The sequence below is a fragment of the Panthera onca genome, chromosome D3, assembly GCF_046562875.1.
Source record: "Panthera onca isolate mPanOnc1 chromosome D3, mPanOnc1 haplotype 2, whole genome shotgun sequence".
NCBI classification, from domain to species: domain Eukaryota; kingdom Metazoa; phylum Chordata; class Mammalia; order Carnivora; family Felidae; genus Panthera; species Panthera onca.
Window position 1 is genome coordinate 17,657,237 of NC_138350.1, and position 17,415 is coordinate 17,674,651.

Sequence of the window (17,415 nt, forward strand, 5' to 3'; positions counted from 1 at the left end):
TGGTCTATAAGGGTCACCTATATTTGACTGGACCTTGTGTTTCAACATCTCACTTAGCCGAGGCCAATTCCTATGTCATGTCCCGGAGGTGAGTCACAGGACCTGGGACAGGACAGATGCCTCACCTTGGTCCTTCAGCATCCTTCTGTGAAGCTTAGAGTAGTTCTCAAAGAGCACTCCAGGTCCTCGATCTTGGACACCAGCTTCCCCAGCTGGCCATCTGTCTTGATCTTATCCTTCCGAGTGACTGCAGACAGAATGGGCCACAATGATCCTTCTTCACAGGGCTCCTTCTGCCATGAATAGATGCACTGGAGGCAGCAGACACAACATAGGTTTTTCAAGGTAACTGAGGCAGATGAGACATCTACATCCTTCTTTTTTTTTTAATTTTTTTTTTTTAACGTTTATTTATTTATTTTTATTTTTTTTTTTTTTAACGTTTATTTTTGAGACAGAGAGAGACAGAGCATGAACGGGGGAGGGTCAGAGAGAGGGAGACACAGAATCCGAAACAGGCTCCAGGCTCTGAGCTGTCAGCACAGAGCCCGACGCGGGGCTCGAACTCACTGACCGCGAGATCATGACCCGAGCTGAAGTCGGCCACTCAAACCACTGAGCCACCCAGGCGCCCCTACATCCTTCTTTAAAATATTCAGCCATACCCACTCTCTGTGGAAAAATGAGCATGATATTAGAGTTTCCTAATGACTTAAATGAATAGGAGTGCGTGGGGTTTTATCCTCTTTGCTTGCATAGACATGTCATGTACCTACTATGTGTCATCCCTATACTAGGAAATGACATACACTACAAATAAGTGACTCTTAGTGCCAATCTTTTGATATTTGAGATGCTAATTAGAATAAAAGACTCGATTGGTCATTCAGCTTTGACCTGAGCTGGTAAAATGGACCAGACATGAGGTTTCCAATAGTACAGCCACCAATCACATGTGGCAATCAAGCCCCTGGAATTCAGCTCCTCTGAATTGAGCCGTGTTCTGAGTGTAAAATGCACACTGATTCGGAAGACAGAATAAGGGAAAAAAGAAACTCTCCTGTTGAGATTTTTAAAACAGTGTATTTTTTTTTAACGTTTATTTATTTTTGAGACAGGGAGAGACAAGAGCATGAACGGGGGAGGGTCAGAGAGAGAGGGAGACACAGAATCTGAAACAGGCTCCAGGCTCTGAGCGGTCAGCACAGAGCCCGACGCGGGGCTCGAACTCACGGACCGCGAGATCATGACCTGAGCCGAAGTCGGCCGCTTAACCGACTGAGCCACCCAGGCGCCCCTAAAACAATGTATTTTTGAAATCAATACATGTTGACGGACTTCAAGCTATATTACAAAGCTGTAATCATCAAGACAGTATGGTGCTGGCACAAAAACAGACACCTTGATCAATGGAACAGAATTGAGAACCCAGAAATGGACCCACAGACATATGGCCAACCAATCTTTGACAAAGCAGGAAAGAATATCCAATGGAATAAAGACAGTCTCTTCAGCAAGTGGTGCTGGGAAAACGGGACAGCAACATGCGGAAGAATGAACCTGGACCACTTTCTTACACTGTACACAAAAATAAACTCAAAATGGATGAGAGATCTAAATGTAAGACACGAAGCTATCAAAATCCTTGAGAAGAAAGCAGGCAAAAACCCCTTTGGCCCTGGCCACAGCAACTTCTTAGCCAACAGATCTCCAGAGGCAAGGGAAAAAAAGCAAAAATGAACTATTGGGACCTCATCAAAATAAAAAGCTTCTGCACAGCAAAGGAAACAATCAGCAAAACTAAAAGGCAACCGACAGAATGGGAGAAGATATTTGCAAATGACATATCAGATAAAGGGTCAGTATCCAAAATCTATCCAGAACTTATCAAACTCAACACCCAAAAAACCAAATAATCCAGTGGAGAAATGGGCAAAAGACATGAATAGACACTTCCAAAGAAGACATCCAGATAGCCCAACTGACACATGAAAAAATGCTCAACATCACTCATCATCAGGGAAATACAAATCAAAACCACAATGAGATACCACCTCACACCTCTCAGAATGGCTAACATTAACAACTCAGGCAACAACAGATGTTGGCGAGGATGTGGAGAAAGAGGATCTCTTTTGCACTGCAAACTGGTGGGAATGCAAACTGGTGCAGCCACTCCGGAAAACAGTATGGAGGTTCCTCAAAAAACTAAAAATAGAACTACCCTACAACCCAGCAATTGCACTACTAGGTATTTATCCAAGGGATACAGGTGTGCTGTTTCAAAGGGGCACATGCACCCCCTGTTTATAGCAGCACTATCAACAATAGCCAAAGTATACAAAGAGCCCAAATGTCCATCGATGGATGAATGGATAAAGAAGATGTGATATATATATATATATATATATATATATATATATATATATACACACACAATGGAGTATTACTCGGCAATCAAAAAGAATGAAATCTTGCCATTTGCAACTACGTGGATGGAACGGGAGGGTATTATGCTAAGTGAAATTAGTCAGTCAGAGAAAGACAAAAATCATATGACTTCACTCATATGAGGACTTTAAGAGACAAAACAGGGGAACATAAGGGAAGGGAAACAAAAATAATATAAAAACAGGGAGGGGGACAAAACAGAAGAGACTCATAAATATGGACAATAAACTGAGATTACTGGAGGGGTTGTGGGGGGGGGGTGGGCTAAATGGGTAAGGGCACTAAGGAATCTACTCCTGAAATCATTGTTGCACTATATTCTAACCCACTTGGACGTAAAATAAAAAAATAAAAAAACTTTGCTTAATCATTTTTATTTTGAGCAATCTCTACGTCCAATGTGGGGCTCAAACTCATGAGCCTTGAGATCAATAGTCACATGTTCTGCTCGCTGAGCCATCTAGGCACCCCTTCACTTCCAATCTCTTATTTTATTTATTTTCCCAATCTTTTAAATAAACCATGTCTCTGGGGCTTACATGGGTGGACTTTCAGTTATAGTTAAATCAGGTTTGGGGAGCATGTGATCAGCATATTTGTTAAGTAACTTATGAATTAAACCAGCCTCGAGTGAATAATTTAATAAAGTATTATAATCATCTAACATCAGGTCCACTGTAAGATGTAGTTTGCCGTATAACAACTCAAAAGGGCTGAGTCCTATAGATTGTTGTGGAGTAGTCCTCATTCTGACAAGTTCTATTGATAGGAGAGTAACCTAATTTTGTCTCTGGACTAAGTTTAGTAAGGTGTCATTTTAAAGTATGATTAATATGGGGCTCCTGGGTGGCCTAGTTGGTTGAGCATCCGACTCTTGGTTTCAGCTCAGGCCGTTAACCCGGGGTCATGGGATAGAGCCCTGTGTTGGGCTCTGTACTGAGCATGGAGTCTGCCTAAGATTCTCTCTCTCCCTCTGCCCCTCTCCTCCACTGGCTCTTTTTTCTCTTAAGAAAAAAAAAAAAAGTATGATCAGCTTTCTCTACCTTCCCAGAGGATTATGTAGATGCCAGGCAGAGTGTAGAAAATATTTAACTTTTTTTTTTTAGTGTTTATTCATTTTGAGAGAGAGAGAGAGAGAGAGAGAACCAACGTGTGAGCAGGGGAGGGGCAGAAAGAGAGGGAGAGAGAAGAATCCCAAGCAGAGCCCAACGCAGGGCTTGATCTCGCTAACCATGAGATCATGACCTGGAGCTGAGATCAAGAGTTGTACTCTCAAACAACTGAGCCACCTAGGTGCGCCAAGAAGAGGTCTTTTAAATCAAAGAACCGTAAACCAGATAGCATCACCAGGGACATGGGTGAGAACAGTATATAGATTTGGCACTATGGGGTGGATGGGTACAATTGCCTCGTTTATAAAGGCTCTTAAGTCTTGCACAGTTTGATAGTCCCCATTTGGCTTTTTTACTGGTAAAATTGGAATATTATAAGGAGATTGACAAGGCCTTAAAATACCATGTTTGAGAAACTTATCAATAAACGGTTGTAAGCCAGCTTTATTTTACCCAGGCGCCCCCTTTAAGGTCACTTTAACTGGTTGGGCTTTAAGAGCCTGTCCTGGGACACTGCAAACCCAGACCTGTGGCTTTACTTCCTTCCACATATTAGAAGGGATATCAGGGTAAGGTTTTAATTCTCCAGATGTTAATAAGCCATCTTCCTAAGAACAAACCTGCTCCCTAGCGTATACATTAAGTCTCATCCAAGTAATGGAGTGGGGCAAGACAGAAGGAGGAGAAAAACATGACTAACAACTGACTTTTGTATTTACAGGTTAAAGGCATTGTCTGACAGCATGTTTTTGTTTCCCTTTCTATGCCAACAATTTTATGGTTAGAAAGACAAGTAAGGCCGAGTGCTGAATAACAACAGAGTAAGCGGCTCGTGTATCAATAAGGAAATTGATAAACTCACCTTCCACACCCTGGGCAACCCAGGGCTCAGTCATCTGAGCAGCCTTGGGGCCCTGTCAGGCCAGATCCTCTGGTTCCTGCCCTCTGATGGGAAGTGAGTTGCTGCCTCTCTCTGGAAATGAGAACAGTCTCTCTTCCCATGTCCTTCTTTCTCACAGACAGGACATGGCCCCAGTGGAGAATGTTTGTTTGGACATTCCTTGCTGCAATGTCCCATCTGGCCACACCTATAGCACGACGTCTTACCTGGTCCTTTCTCTGATACTGGCTTTTTCTTTGGCCCCTGGTTAGTCTGGCACTGGGGTGAATCCACAGCAGTGGTAGCCACTATTTAGGCCTGTATTTTACCCTGCAGTTTAGTTTTCTGGTCCTTTTCCTGTCTTAAAACCTTATCTCTTAACGGGTGCCTGAGTGGCTCAGTCGGCTAGGTGTCTGACTTGATTTCAGCTCAGATCGTGATCTCATAGTCATGAGATCAAGCCCTGTGTTGGGTTCATGCTGAGAGGGGTGCTTCCTTCAGATTCTCTATTTCCCTCTCTTCCTCTCTCTCAAAATAAAGAAATAAACATTAAAAAACACATGACCTTATCTCTATTTTGAAAAATTCAATGGGGTGACGCGGCGCCTAGGTGGCTCAGTTAGTTAAGCGTCAGACTTCAGCTCAGGTAATGATCTCACTGTTTGTGAGTTTGAGCCCCACATCGGGCTCTGCACTAACAGTTTGGAGTCTGCTTGGGATTCTACCCCCCCCCCCAAAATAAATAAACTTAAAAAAAGAATTCCAGGGGTGCGTGACTTGCTCAGTTGGTGACTCTTAATCTTAGGGTCGTGAGTTCAAAGCCCCACACAAGAAACAGAGCCTAGTTAAAAAAAAAAAAAAAAAAAAAAAAAAAGTAAAAATAAATGAATAGAAACTCCAGTAGCTACCTCTGGTAGGCGCTGGATGGGGGGTGAAGGGTCTAAACCATTTTAGTCTATTTTCGGTGGATGTCAGGTGATGACTGATATATATAAAATACATGTTTAATATAGTTTTTCCCTCAAGCTATGTTGGGTCTAGATTTGTATATTTTACTAATGGCTGCTACCAAACGACCCTGAAATAGACCTGGATTTTCATCAGCTCCTTGAGGAACTTTCTGAATTTTAACAAAGCTTCCAGGTTTGGAATCTTTTTTCATTCCTTCTATTAAACAAGCGATCTTTTTGGTTTCCTCCTTCCCTTTGCCTGCCTGCATAATTCCAATGTGGTTCAGTATTTGGGACAGCAGCGCCCCCTACCGTGTAACAATCTCTATCTCTGGCTGCTAGTTCATCAGCAAATTCTTGAGTCCCTGCCCAGATAGGGTTCTTTTCCTCATGGGTACAAGAACGAGTTAATATAACATGGATATCTTGACAGGTCAAATCAAACATAATTGATAACTGTTGAAAACCCTCAATAAATTGACAAGGGTTTTCAGAATATCATCCTAATTGTTTTATCTGAGCCAGGTCTGCAATGGAGAATGGACAGGGACTCTAATTGTGCCCACTTCTTCATTAGCAACCTCCCGAGGGGGATATAGTCCAGATTTTGGAGGAACTCCTGGAAGATGGGGGTTCCGCTCCTGGCATGCCCAGCTGGGTTGGGAGCAGAAGAATCTTGGGGCTTATAGGAGGGGTAGTAACAGAGTCAATGTCCCCTTTGTCTGAACTGGATGATGATTCCTCGGGTAGCCCAGGTTTGTTAGAAGGAGGGGGCCTATTTAGACAATCATCATCCAATATGTCCAGAGGGGGTTTATTAAGCTGCTTGGTGGCTAAACACATTCTGTAAGAAGCCTTTATGTCACGATCTTGATTTAAGGTCATGAAGGCCCGGACATAGGGCACTTTGGTCCATTTGCCTTGTTTCCTGCAGAAGATATCTAGTTGGCGTATAGTATTTAAGTTTATTGTTGCATTAACGGACCATTTTTCCTCGTGTCTTAGGGAGTGATGAGCCCATGCATTATTACAGAAGATGAGTCTTTTCTTCTTTAAATCTTGCAATCCAAATTGGTTCCAATGGGTTAAGAGATGCCCCAACGGGGAGTCCTTAGGGACTGAAGAGGAAGATCCCATTGTCCTATAAAAGTGGAAAAGTCCATTACCATACCCCCCTGACTCCCGGGTGGCGTCCCATTCAGGATCATATCAAGGGTTTCTAGTGTTCAAAGCGACAAGAGGCATCCCTCAAAGAGCCATGTTGAGTACTGACTTTTTTCCTGAAGGGATGTCGACATCCCTTTGCTTCCTTATTGTTTTTCCCAGACACAATAGGTGCCGGTAGATGGAGCAAGAGACCCTGCTGTTTTAACCTGTGGAAATGCTAAGAATTTGCAGGAGGGGAAATACCTAACGTTACAATTTAACTAGTCAGTAGAGGACATTGATGAACAATAGTAAAGATGGAAATCCATCATGGTCTAAGGGACATTTCAACACATGTAGTCTTTATAGCCAATTTCCCTAGGAAACGGTCCCAGTTGGGTTTTAATTCAATCAGGTTTTGGTTTTAGCTGGCTCTGAGTGGAGGTCTCTCAGGTAGAAGAGCTAGACCAGAGATGTGGAGGGGATCACAATTGGACCAATGAAGAGGAAACCTCACATGGGAGTCTTACAATTGGCAGCCGTCCCAGTGACTTAGGTGGCTGTCCCGTGCCCAAGAAAGGCAACTCTGTGTAAGAATAAGAATACAGAGAGAGCACCAAGTTTCTGCGTCTTATTACCATTCTGATCAAGGTACTAACTTCCAGCCAAAAGGCAGGCTTTTGTTCCTCTCTGTAACATAGCCACGGGCTAGAAAAGTGTAGCCTGAGAAATTGACATGAAAGTGTTCCAGTAAGACCACATTCTTGAAAAGCCCCTGAAATAAAAGAAGAGGGAATAACTCACCAAGTTTGCACCAAGGCTCAGCGTCCAGACAAGAGGAATAGCCCCACGTTAGGCGCCAAAAATAATTTTAGGCCAGTGAGGGAACAGTCAAGAAAGAATTCTTGAGACATTTTGGGTGCAAAAAATCCTTTTATTATAGCATGAAGACAGGAGACAAGACTGGAGGGAGAAAGAGTTGCCCTGGGATCATGAGGTGCAACTGATTAGGTATTTAGGAATTGGGTGGGGGAGAGGCAGGTAGAGACAAAGGAAGTCTTGAAAGGGATTTCTGTGTGTTACAGAAGAATTACATGATCCTGGAGGTCTGGTTATTGTCAAACTAATGTTGCTTTTTGCCTCTGGCAAAACATTAACATTAAGGCAGTTGTGAATTCTTTGAGGAAAGTCACACTGTCTCCGTCTCTGGTATTTATCAAAGGGCTGCAAGTTGTAAGTAAATTTCATTTTATCTACATTTCTTTTGCCTTTGTTCTCATCTGTGTCTCCCACCAGAGACTGCCCTCTGCTGTGTGGCCTTGGACAGGTCACAGACCCTCTGAACCTAGGCTTTCCCCTCTGAAAAGGAGGATAATGTTATTTCCACATTGTGTGACGGGAAGAAACTACTGAACTGGATTTTCAGAGTTCCTGCCTTGAAAGCCTGTATTTAAAGTCATAAAACCCTAAAGACCCTGGGGACATGGCCACAATATGAGCATTTAGAGGTAAGAGTTGCTGAGCCTCCCCTCTTTGCCTCCCTTCCCCCTCCCCACCCCAGTTCTGGACAAATAACTCCTCTTCATCCATCTGGAGCACCTGACTGCACCCGCTGAAACCCCTCAGCCACCCTGGGAGGTGACAGGGCAAGGAGGCCATCCTCATTCCTGGTCCCAAGGCCCAGCCATGGCCCTGCCATGGCCCCACACAGCCCTCCCCACAGACCCAGCTGTTTCTTAGCCAAGCCTGGCCCCTGGGGTTCTGGCTGGGGAAGGGAGAGGGAGGGCACAGCAGGTGTGTTTCTTGCTCCGAAGGGCTTTTCCTCTACTGGGCACCTCGTGAGCGGGGAGTTCTCCCAGTTTAACATCCTGCAGAAGGTATCCACCCTCAAGGATGGTGACTTCGTCTTGACTGAAAGGTGCTCATCTTCCCTCCTTCCTTCTAAGCCCCCCAGCTCACCTGGCCTCTGGCTCTCCCACTGTGTGCCCTCTCAGACCACAAGGGGTAGGTGGGGGTGAAGGTGAGGGGTGTGGTGAGAGCTGACAGCTGGGGAGGGAGGTGATCAGGATGACTGGGGGGTGGGTTGATACAACATGCCTCTGTACCTCTTTTGCCTTCCTCCTCCCTTCTGGACTGCAGAGCCTCTCCTCCCCCAGACTGAGGGTTACTAGAAGAGAACATGTGGGGGCACCCGGGTGGCTCAGTTGGTTAAGTGTCTGACTTTGGCTCAGGTCATGATCTCATGGTTCGTGAGTTCAAGCCACGCGTCGGGCTCCAGTGTTGTCAGCACGCAGCCCGCTCCAGATCCTGTCTCCCTCTCTTTCTGCCCCTCCCCTGCTCATGCTCACTCTCTCTCTCTCCCTCTCTCAAAAATGAATACACATTAAAAAAATTTAAAAGAGAACATGGAAACTTTTACCCAGTGTTGCACAGAGAGCAGGTTCGACAAATGGAAGCCAAAAGGGCCTCTTCTGACTCCTCAGGCTACCCTCCAGGGTCTGCCAGGACTTGAGGGCACGACCCATGGTGAGGGCCAGCCACCAGGCAGATAGAGGACAAGAAGTCAGGTGGCTGCAGGAGTGATGGCCAGAGGACCCTGTCAGAAGGGACCCATGGCAGATCTGAGGACGTTTCCCCTCTTGGCCTCTGTCCCACGCACTTAGACTTGATACAAGATTGCAGAGGCCCAGAGAGCCTTTTCTGAGCTGTGAGGCCTTGCACAAGTCACTGTTCTGAACCTTTGTTTCCTCATGCACAAATGGGACGACAAGTCTCTAGCTCAGAGAGCCGCTGTTGTGATATCACAGAGAGAAGGCTCTCGATGCTCAAAGCAGCAGGTCTGGCCAAGATTCCTTGCTTGAGATAGCAAAGGAACGAGGGAGCTCTGGAGGGTAGAGTCAGGGGAGAGAGAGGAGGCAATGCCCAGGGAGCTGCAGGTAGGAGTGGAGGCCAGCAAGTACAGAGAAGCCCCAGAACCCCACTGAGGGATGGGAGCAGCTGGGGTAAAGGCCACGAACTGGGGTCATCACAGTCGCTGCTCTTGCCCTTATCTCCAGCACCGCCATCTTGATTTACTTGAGCTTTAAGTACCAGACGGCAGACCACTGGTACCCATCTGAACTTTGGGCCCGTTTTCATGCCCACAAGTACCTGGGATGGCATGCTGACTGCATCCATGATACCTTTGGCGTGCCTTTGTGGACCCAGGTGAGGAGAGCCATCTGGGGATTGTTGACTGTCAGGGACCCGGGAGGAGGCAGGGACCACGGCCTGAGCCCACCCTTTGCCCCCATTAGGTGTTGGCACCACTCATTGGAGTCCATGTGACTGAGGAGAAGGTGGAGCGCAACAGGGCCACCACGGACCGGGCACTGCAGTGGCTGGAGGACAAGTTCCTGGGGGGCTGGGCCTTCCTCAACAGCCAGCAGGTGACGCTGGCTGACCTCTTGGTGCTGGAGGAGCTGGTGCAGGTACCAGCTTGGCCAGAGGAGGATCATCTGTGGGCAGCATTCCTCCTATCACCATGCCCATTACACAGACAGAAACACTGAGGCCTACAGAAAGCTAGGAATTTGCCCAGAATCACAGAGCAAGTTTCTCTTTGAACTAGTGATGGAGCCCTGACTTCCTGCTCCCCTCCTGTGTGTATTTCATGCTGGTGCTCTTGGGCCCTAATGTTGGCCACACTGCCCTGGGCCTTACATGGGGTTTGGGGAAGGGGCCTGACATTGAGGCCTCAGTATCACTTTAACTTTCCCATCCTTGTCCCCACAGTCTGTGGCTCTTGGCTGTGACCTATTTGAGGGACAGCTGAAACTGGCAGCATGGCGTGACTGAGTAGAGGCTTTCCTGGGTACTGATCTGTGCCAGAAGACCCATGGCCCCATCTTGAACATCCTAGAGCAGACGGCTAACAAAACAGTCCTGCAGCCCCCACCAGAACTCTCCCTCTATATGCTATTTTATATTTCTAGGATCCCCTGAGGAATCTGGAATAGGGACTGATGGTTGGAGGCCAGGAGATTAGCAATAAAGATTCATTCTTAGTTTCGTACTTGTCCTTTTTCATCTTTTCCATCTTGCCTCAGTGTCTTGTTTCTGATCCCAGGAGGAGCTCTGCACAGGCAGGATACCTTATGCCCCTGGTAGTGCTTCTTCTCAGTGCAGCAGATACAATAATCAATAGAAGACTAAAATCTACCATATGTGAAAAGCTCTGAAAATTCAATAACATGAAGAAAAACAAATCAACTAAAAATCAGCAAATGTCATTGGTCTTTTAAAAATAATGAAGACTCCTTGGGGCACCTGGGTGGCTCAGTCGGTTGAGCGTCCGACTTCGGCTCAGGTCATGATCTCATGGTTCGTGGGTTCGGGCCCTGTGTCGGGCTCTTTGCTGACAGCTCAGAGCCTGGAGCCTGCTTTGGATTCTGTGTCTCCATCTCTCTCTGCTCCTCCCCTACTCACACTCTGTCTCTCTCTCAAAAATAAAGATTAAAAAAAATTTTTTTTTTTTTTAAATAATGAAGACTCCAACTTGAATGAAGAACCAAGAACTATTGTTTTTTGTTTTTTTATTTTTATTTATTTTTTAAGTAGGCTCTATGCCCAGTGTGGAGCCCAACTTGGGACTTGAACTCATGACCTTGAGATCAAGATCTGAGCTGAGACCAAGAGTTGGATGCTTAACCAACTGAGCCACCCAGGCCCCAGACTTATTGGTTTTATTACACTGTTGTATTATATGTATGGAATAAAAGTATGTTCCAATAACCCTCATCACAGTTAACCAAAGTAACCTCACAGATAACAAGTCAGTATAGCATTGGTACCAGGACAACAAAATATTAAGAAATCAATGAGAATTGAAAACTACTAAGGGATATAGATGGTGTTTCATGGGATATGGTAATGATTTTTGAAGTCTGGGAAACTTAAAAGACAACTAGCACTCCTGTCTTCCGGCAGTTTCAGCATAACAGCAAACTATGGGGTTATAGATTGTCGCATAAGTTACCGTGTATATCAGCTGGGTTTATTTGTATGACCAAGCCCACATCAGTAATTTTAGCAGAGAGAATGTAATAGAAAGAATTGGTCACCAGGCATGATAGAACTCCACTGGCAAAGAAAACCCAGATTATCCCAGAGACAGCCAATAACCCTAGGGCTGGGGGACCAAGGGAGGAAATTGGAAGTATTAAAATCCAGGTGCTGAAGGAGAAGTAGAACTTAGGTCTCTGAGGAGGGTGTTGCTGCCTCCAGAACCCCAAAGATGTTCCCATAGAACTTAGATCAGACCTTGGAAAAGGGACTGATGGAAGAGGGTTCTGGTATCTCTCAGGGTGAATGAAAACAATGGTCCTAAGAGTGTTGTGTTGGAAAACTGCAAACTGAGTTCAACTGCAGTTATGGGAGAATCACTGCCCCCAGAGCAAAGACCTGTTGGTGCGGGGATGTTGACAGTGTCCAGAACTTTTGACCTCCTCTAGCCTCCTACTCAGTTCATGGTATCAGTGTTTTAAGGGCAGGGCTTAATCCTGTGTCTAATACCCCATGGTGTAGGGCATGATCTAAAAACCTCTGTTCTTGGAGAAGCTGGTGGTCAATTGCATCCCTGTGGCCATTTCTGCCTGGGCATCAAAATGTCTTCATTTATTTGAACAGGAGTGCTAGAAGAGAAAAACGATTCTGAGGAAAATGGGTTTCCCCACATAAGATTTTATACCCAACCAAAATAGCACTCTTGTGGGAAGATAGAAAATGTCAGCTGTGCACCTCTCCTGAGCTACCTAACAAAAGCAAGGTGTGCTTTTTGGGAAGGAGTTCAACCAAACAGAAGATAAGAAGACATTGACCCAGGACCATACTAACATCTAGAATACTGGGTAAGAAGCAATGGGCTCAACCCCAGGTGTCACCACCCCCAACTAACTGTGATGAGATCCCTGACAGTGATGGAAGGGTGGCTTGAAACAAAGCCCTGAGCCAGGTGGGAGACTTCTGTCTTCAAATCCATCATGTGTCCAACCATCAGTCCCTCTTCCAGACTCCTCAGGGGATCCTGGAAATACAAAATAGCATATATGAGTAGAGTTCTGGTGGGGATTGTGGGACTGTTTTGTTGGCTGCCTGCTCCAGGATGTTCAAAATTCGGCCATGAGTCTCCTGGCACAGATCAGTATCCAAGAAAGCTGATGGTTTGGCACTTCTTTTTTATTCTCTGGAACTGTCTCCTAATCCTGGGGCTTGTGGCTATTTTTCAGTTTTGATTTGTCGGTTTCCTACACCCTGATTTTGGTGTGTTCTGCCAGGTGGTGAAAGAGTTAGCCTCCAGCTGCCCTCCTGGTGAATCCCCAGTGGGAATGAGGTGGCCTCTCATTGGCCCCAGTCCTCGATGCTAGTCACAGTGTCCTGCCCTACCATGAACCTGGCACGCTACCTGTACCTGTGTCCCAGGCCATCTGCCCCATCACATCTTCACCAGGTGGAATGGCATCTCCTCCAAGTCGGACTCAGCAGTACTTTTCCAAGGCCCTGACCCTCCCAAGGTCCCTCTCCTCCTCCTAAAGTCCCCCTCCTCACCCCCACCTTCTTGGAGTCCAGAACTTTTGGGATCTTTTCCATCTGTGCCTGGCAGCCTTCCTTACCCAGAGGGAAGTCGGTCATGTCAGAACATAACCACCACTTCATGCCTCCTCCCTGTGAACCTTGGGCAGTGTGACTTAAGTGACAAACATTTATTTCTCAACACTTCTGGAGTTTGGGAAGCACAATATCAAGATGCCCGTAGATACAGTATTTGATGAGAGCCTGCTTCCTGGTTCATAAATGGCTGTCTTCTCTCCATGTCCTCATGTGGTAGAAGGGGCTAAAGAGTTCCCTGGAATCTCTTTTATAAGGTCAGTAATCTCATTCACAAGGGACTCATACCATCACCTTGGGGGGTAGGATTGCATCATATAAATTTGGAGAAGGGAATTCAAATATCTAGTCCATAGTAGGGAGATCCCAAGCCTTGCCAGTATGGTATTTTAAATAGATAGATGATAGATAGATAGATAGATAGATAGATAGAATATTTAATGTTTATTTATTCATTTTTAAAAGAGAGGGAGCGGGGGGAGGGACAGAGAGAGAGGAAGAGAGAATCCCAAGCAGGCTCTGCACAGTCAGCACAGAGCCCGATGTAGGTCTCAAACCCACCCACTATGAGATCATGACCTGAGCCAAAATCAAGATTCGGACACTTAACAGACTGAGCCATCCAGGCATCCCTATTCATTTATTTTTACATTAGTACAGACAGAGATACTTTCTAGAAAATGATCTATCGTATAGACTTGCTCAAAGAAAAACATACCCCATTATATGGTTTCAGTGAGGTTGCATGAGAAAAAATTCACATCTGTACTGATTCTTAAAACGTACTTTTCACCACCCTGTATCTTTGGGTTCAAAGTATAGATTATTGGGGTGCCTGGCTGGCTCAGTCAGTAGAGCATGCAATTCTTGAGCTCAGGGTTGTACGTCTGAGCTCCACAATGAGTGTAGAGATTACTTAGAAATAAAATCTTTTTTGAGGTGCTTGGGAGGCTCAGTCTGTTTAGAAAAAGTGAAGACCCACATGATCATAACCTGCAATAAGTTGTCCAGCACCATAAGGTCTCAGGCCACGTTGTTTTGGTATCTGGGGCTTGCTTCCAGTTACAGATACAAGACAAGGCACAGGGAGAGGTCAGTCAAATACACATCTGGAATCCAAACACTCCAGCTGCGTAAAATCACACAGTTGTCTAGCATCAGCATTAAGTCCCAAAATGAGATACCAATGAGGTTGTTAGCATGGAGAATTTTTTTCCTGATGAGCTGCGAGCTCTGCCTGGGCTTGCTTCAATGCGTCTAACACCAAATAGGTTTCAGACCAACTGTGACTGAATTTTGACAGTTTCATTGTATATTCCATTCGATGAATCCTGCCCTAAGGGCTTCAAACAGTGAAATCACGGTCATACAGGTTTCTAAACAAGTCTGCAGACCTGACCGTGGGTCAAAGGCATCTGCTGCCATTATTTTGTGGCATCCTGCATCTTTGGAGAGATTTGTAGTTGTATTTGAATAAGAAAATAGCAGTGAAGTGGTAACCGGTGAAAAGGTTGGTGTGATGGACCAGGAGACACTGGTGTCAGGGAGACACTAGTTATTGAGAAGTATTTTGATACATGGTCATTTCATTAGAGAACTTTTTTTTTTTTTTTAGAACTGGGGCAGCTGAGTTATATAGTATGCTTCTTTTTTCTTAAGTTTTTTTTAATACTTATTTTTGAGAGAGGGAGATAGAGATCAAATGCAAGTGTGGAAGGGGCAGAGAAAGAGAGGGACAGAGAATCCAAAGTGGGCTCTGCGCTGACAACGGAGAGCCTGATGCGGGGCTTGAACTCATCATGAACCATGAGATCATGACCTGAGCCAAAGTCGGACGCTTAACCAACTGAACCACCCTGGTGCCCCTGTATAATATGCTTCTGATGAGCCACGCCCAGCTCTGAGCACATTGCATGTATGAGCTCACTGAGTCACTGAGTAAAGGGCGCTTTACTACGGTGCATGGTGGCCACTACACCTGTGGACGGGAACAGGGCCACCCAGTTCCTGCTAATGGACCAGTAATCTGTGACTATTACTGCCACTGCCCTCATGGGTCACTGCTGAATACAACTGTGGGACACTCCCACAAATGGCATTGCTGGGTAAGGGTATCGTGTGTCTTTTTTTTTTTTTTTTTTCCGGAAATGGAATGATTTTTAAAAATCATTTATTAAAAAATACTTTTTAGTGGACACACAGTTACGCTATTTTCAGGTATACACTTTCAGGTATATAGTGATTTGACAACTCCGTACTTTATGCTGTGCTCACAAATGTAGCTGCCATCCTTCACTATACGATGCTCTTACAATATCATTGACTGTATGTGCTGTACCTTTCATCCTCTTGACTTATTCATTCCATAACTGGAAGCCTGTACCTCCACTCCTCTTCAGCTATTTTCCCAATGCCCTCACCCCGTCTTCCCTCTGGCACCCAATAGTTCGTCCTCTGTAGTTATAGATTCGATTCTGCTATCACAGGCCATTTTCAAACAAAAAAAGTTTTTCACAGTTTATTTATTTATTTTGAGAGGGTTGCAGAGAGAGAGAGAGGGAGAGAGAATCTCAAGCAGGCTCTGCACTGTCAGCACAGATCCCAATACTGGGCTCAATCTCACAAACCATGAGATCATGACCAGAGCCCAAATCAAGAGTCAGATGCTTAACCGACTGAGGAACCCAGATGCCCCAGGGATTTTTTTAAAAAGGTGTATTTATTTATTTATTGAGAGAGAGAGAGAGAGAGAGAGAGAGAAAAATGTGAGTGGGGGAGGGGCAGAGAGAGAGGGAGAGAGAGTATCTCAAGCAGGCTCCACACTGTCAGTGCAGAGCAGAACCCAACTTTGGGCTCGATCTCAGGAATGGTGAGATCTCAGGAAAAGTGAGATCATGACCTGAGCCAAAACCAAGAGTGGGATGCTTAACTGACTGAGCCACCCAAGTGATCCTGAGTCAGGGATTTTTAAAGGCCATCAGAAGAAGGTCTGGGGAAAGGGGAGAGAAGTCACATGACTCCTCAGCCAAAGAAAGTTGGTAAATATGGGAGGGTCAATCTCATTTTGTTGTGCTCAAAGAGAGAGTCAGTGGTTCTGGGTTCTGGCTGGCTTTTTTTTTTTTTTTTTTTTTAATGTTTATTTATTTTTGAGAGAGTGCAAGTGGGGGAGGGGCAGAGAGAGAAGGAGACAATCCGAAGCAGGCTCCAGGCTCTGAGCTGTCAGCACAGAGCCTGATGAGGGGCTGGAACTCATGAACCACAATATCATGACCTGAGCCAAAGTCGGACACTTAACCCACTGAGCCACCTACCCTGGCTGGTTTCTTTATGAAAACTTGATCTCCTGCAAAACAACAGAATTCACAGTTGGCTATCATGGCATCGAGCATGAATATTATCTTACCGAAACAAGGTGGCAGAGAAGCAGATTTGGGGGAAAGATTTGAGCTGCACTACCCGCCTTGTTAACTCTTGGTTAACCCTTGGTGAATGGTTTCACTAGCATCTTAGCGGTGTCTCAAGAAGGAAAGAACACAGCGTCTTTAATCACTGAAAGCAGGGGTGCCTGGGTGGTTCAGTCGGTTAAGCGTCCGACTTCGGCTCAGGTCATGATCTCACGGTTCGTGGGTTCGAGCCCCGGGTCAGGCTCATGCTGACAGCCCAGAGCCTGGAGCCTGCTTCAGATTCTGTGTTTCCCTCTCTCTCTGACCCTCCCCCATTCATGCTCTGTCTCTCTCTGTCTCAAAAATAAATAAACATTAAACAAAAAAATTTAAAAAAAAATCACTGAAAGCCAACACCCTGTTTTGTAGTCAAGGGCTTCTCATCACCAACCACGTGCCTGAACACAAAACTTCTGGGAAATTGCACTTATGTCACAGAAACAGACCTTGTCAAAGTACACAACACTTTCAAGTTTCTTACAGTTCCATTTGCCAATATTTATTTTCCAGTGAGTGAGTAGTTTTCTTATGAGAGAGCCAGGATCCAGTCTCCCAGGCACCCCCTTTCCCCCTGCTACGGCAGGAGGCCACGTGGCTCATGCGGCTGCAGTTCTTAGATGTGACAGTAGATGTCACTGCCAACCAACAAATGGGGTCCTTAACCTAGGGCTCTGAGCCCCTTTCCCTGGGCCTTGGTGCCCCTCCTTGGTCCACCCTGTGTCATTTCCAGCCTGGGTCCAGGCTCCCATGTTACATCTGTCCTGCCCTGGGGGCCCCGGGGGTTGTCT

The 17,415-nt window shown here is 45.6% G+C and overlaps 1 protein-coding gene across 1 annotated transcript; it reads left to right on the top strand.

Moving 5' to 3' along the window:
- The first annotated feature begins 8,236 nt into the window (after window positions 1–8,236).
- Window positions 8,237–10,523, top strand: LOC132665093 (glutathione S-transferase theta-2B-like). The gene is given in 4 exon segments (XM_060611899.3): window positions 8,237–8,457; window positions 9,596–9,746; window positions 9,836–10,009; window positions 10,314–10,523. Coding segments are annotated over 4 exon segments (756 nt in total).
- Window positions 10,524–17,415: the final 6,892 nt, after the last annotated feature.